This window comes from Melospiza georgiana, chromosome 3 (genome assembly GCF_028018845.1).
Source record: "Melospiza georgiana isolate bMelGeo1 chromosome 3, bMelGeo1.pri, whole genome shotgun sequence".
Classification (NCBI taxonomy): Eukaryota; Metazoa; Chordata; class Aves; order Passeriformes; family Passerellidae; genus Melospiza; species Melospiza georgiana.
Genome location: NC_080432.1, coordinates 82,868,016 through 82,870,201, shown reverse-complemented (window position 1 = coordinate 82,870,201; position 2,186 = coordinate 82,868,016). Strand labels below are relative to the sequence as shown.

Genomic DNA, 2,186 nt, shown 5'->3' with positions numbered 1-2,186 from the left:
ACAGCAGAGGATAACAACAGCAGTTGCTCTGCTTTTAAAATATTATAAATATCTACGATTCTAGATAGAAAAAATGAATAGGTGTACATTAAAAATAGGAGCACATAAATAAATATCTGCCTGGATGAAAGAGCAGAAGGCAGTTAGCAAAATTCCCTGACAGGAGTAATTTTGGCAAAGGTCATAGAAAGATAATATTTTATTAGATAAACTGATAGTGCTGAGAAAAACAAGCAGGCTTTTGGACATTCAGGGCATTGTTCAGGTACCACTGGAAAATTTTATTGCATGTTATAATGTAATCTGAAATGTTGTAACTTGGAGCTCAGGGCCAGTAAAACAAGATACAGGACAGATTTTAAAAGGAATTTACTATTAATTTTTAATCTTGTATAAATCAAAACTTAAAATAGTGTCTAAAATCAGATGGCAACAATGATAATGCCTTGAATGACTTTATGTAAAAAATATCTACATATTCCCTTGGCCTGTACTGAGCTCAGACTGGTAGGAAAAGACACAAAGGATAGAGCAGATCAATATGAATGTTTTTCAGAATAGGATTCCCGGACTTGATCACTCATCTCACAGCCATGGATGTGCTTTGTGCAGTGCTAACCCCACTCTGAGCGATCATCCTAGGCAAAAAAGGGACAGAAGAACCCAGATCCTGAAGCCTGACACTGATCAAACAGGGATCAGTATCAAAATCAAAACACTCTCCACCGCAGAAAAACATCTCCGCTGTTTGTGTCACCCAGCACAGCCCCCCAAACCAACATTCAAATAGTCAAGAGAGACACTGGCCCCGGGTAAGGGGATACCCAGCACATTTACATCCCTGCACCTGCCCTGTGCCCACAGCAGCGGCACCAAAATCCCCCCCAGCAGCAGCAGCAGCTCTATAAAGCTCCTCCTGCCATCCCTGACACTCCACCAACAGCAGCCACTGACCTGCCTCAGGCTCTGCTGCCACAGCCCCCTTGGCCAGCACAGCTCTGCTCCCCAGCTCGCACCATGGAAGCTTGTCACCCTCCACAGCAATCCAATGGCACTTCCTATGGGGCCATGGCTTTGGCCATCATCACCCTGGAGGTGTTTGCTGGCATGTGGATAAATGCTTTCATCGTTTGTGTGCTTTGCATTGCCTGGGTCAAAAAGAAAACCCTGAACTCTAATGAGAAGATCTTGCTGCTGCTGGGATGCTCCAGGATTTCCTTTTCATGCTTTGCATGGCTTTACCACTTCCTGTCAAAAATTTTTCCCAATTTGCTTCATTGTCAAACCATACTTCAAGTCCTTGCATCGTTTGGAACGTCTTTTAATTATTCCAACTTGTGGATCTCAGCCTGTCTTTGTGGTTTCTACTGCATAAAAATTGCCAATTTCAGGAACAGCTTCTTCATCTACTTGAAAGTAAAAATTGACAGAATGGTGCCCTGGCTCTTGTTGGGGACAGGGATTTTTGCCCTGGCTATAAACATCATTATCTATGTCCTCGGTGAAACTCTGCAGAAGAACAACATCACTTTGACAGGCCAAGAAAATTTTTGGGAAGCAACTACCAGGAAGGATAAACATCTTTTCCCTTTTCGTTTCCTTTCTGGCCTTGTATTTGCTGCCCCATTCATGGTAGTCACCTTTTCTGCTGTTTCCCTTCTCTTTTCTCTCTGGAGACACAAGCGCACGATGCAGACCAACTCCATGAAGGACCTCAGCATGGATGCCCACATCAGAGCCATGAAATCTGTCCTCTCCTTCTTAGTGATGTACAGCATCAACTTTGTATTTTTGATCTTGACAATAATTTATGACACAAACAAGGATAATATCATGACACTCCTTATATACATATATTTGCATGCTTTTCCATGTGTTCATTCCCTTATTCTGATTTTCAGCAATCCCAAGCTGGAAAAAGCACTGCTGAAGTTTCTCTCCTGTGTGAAGTGGGAGGTTTTCATGAAGTAGGAACTGAGAGAGAAGCTGGAGCCCATGCAAAATGTTGATCTTTTACGGTAGAAAACAAGTAATTTCATTTCTGATGCAGCTCTCCAGGCAGTGTAGATGATACTGATGTTCACACTTCAACATCCAAGTTACAACAACTTCATTTGTGTCTTTTGAGCTAAATTATTGTGAGCTAAATTCTATTATGATATTGCATTATTATCATATTTAGATTC

General features: G+C 41.8%; 1 protein-coding gene across 1 annotated transcript; it reads left to right on the top strand.

Annotated features, from left to right (window-relative positions):
* Positions 1-1,017: 1,017 nt before the first annotated feature.
* LOC131081886 (taste receptor type 2 member 9-like) lies at positions 1,018-1,971 on the top strand. Its single transcript, XM_058021270.1, has one exon. It carries the CDS (start codon positions 1,018-1,020, stop codon positions 1,969-1,971), a length of 954 nt encoding a protein of 317 aa, XP_057877253.1.
* Positions 1,972-2,186: the final 215 nt, after the last annotated feature.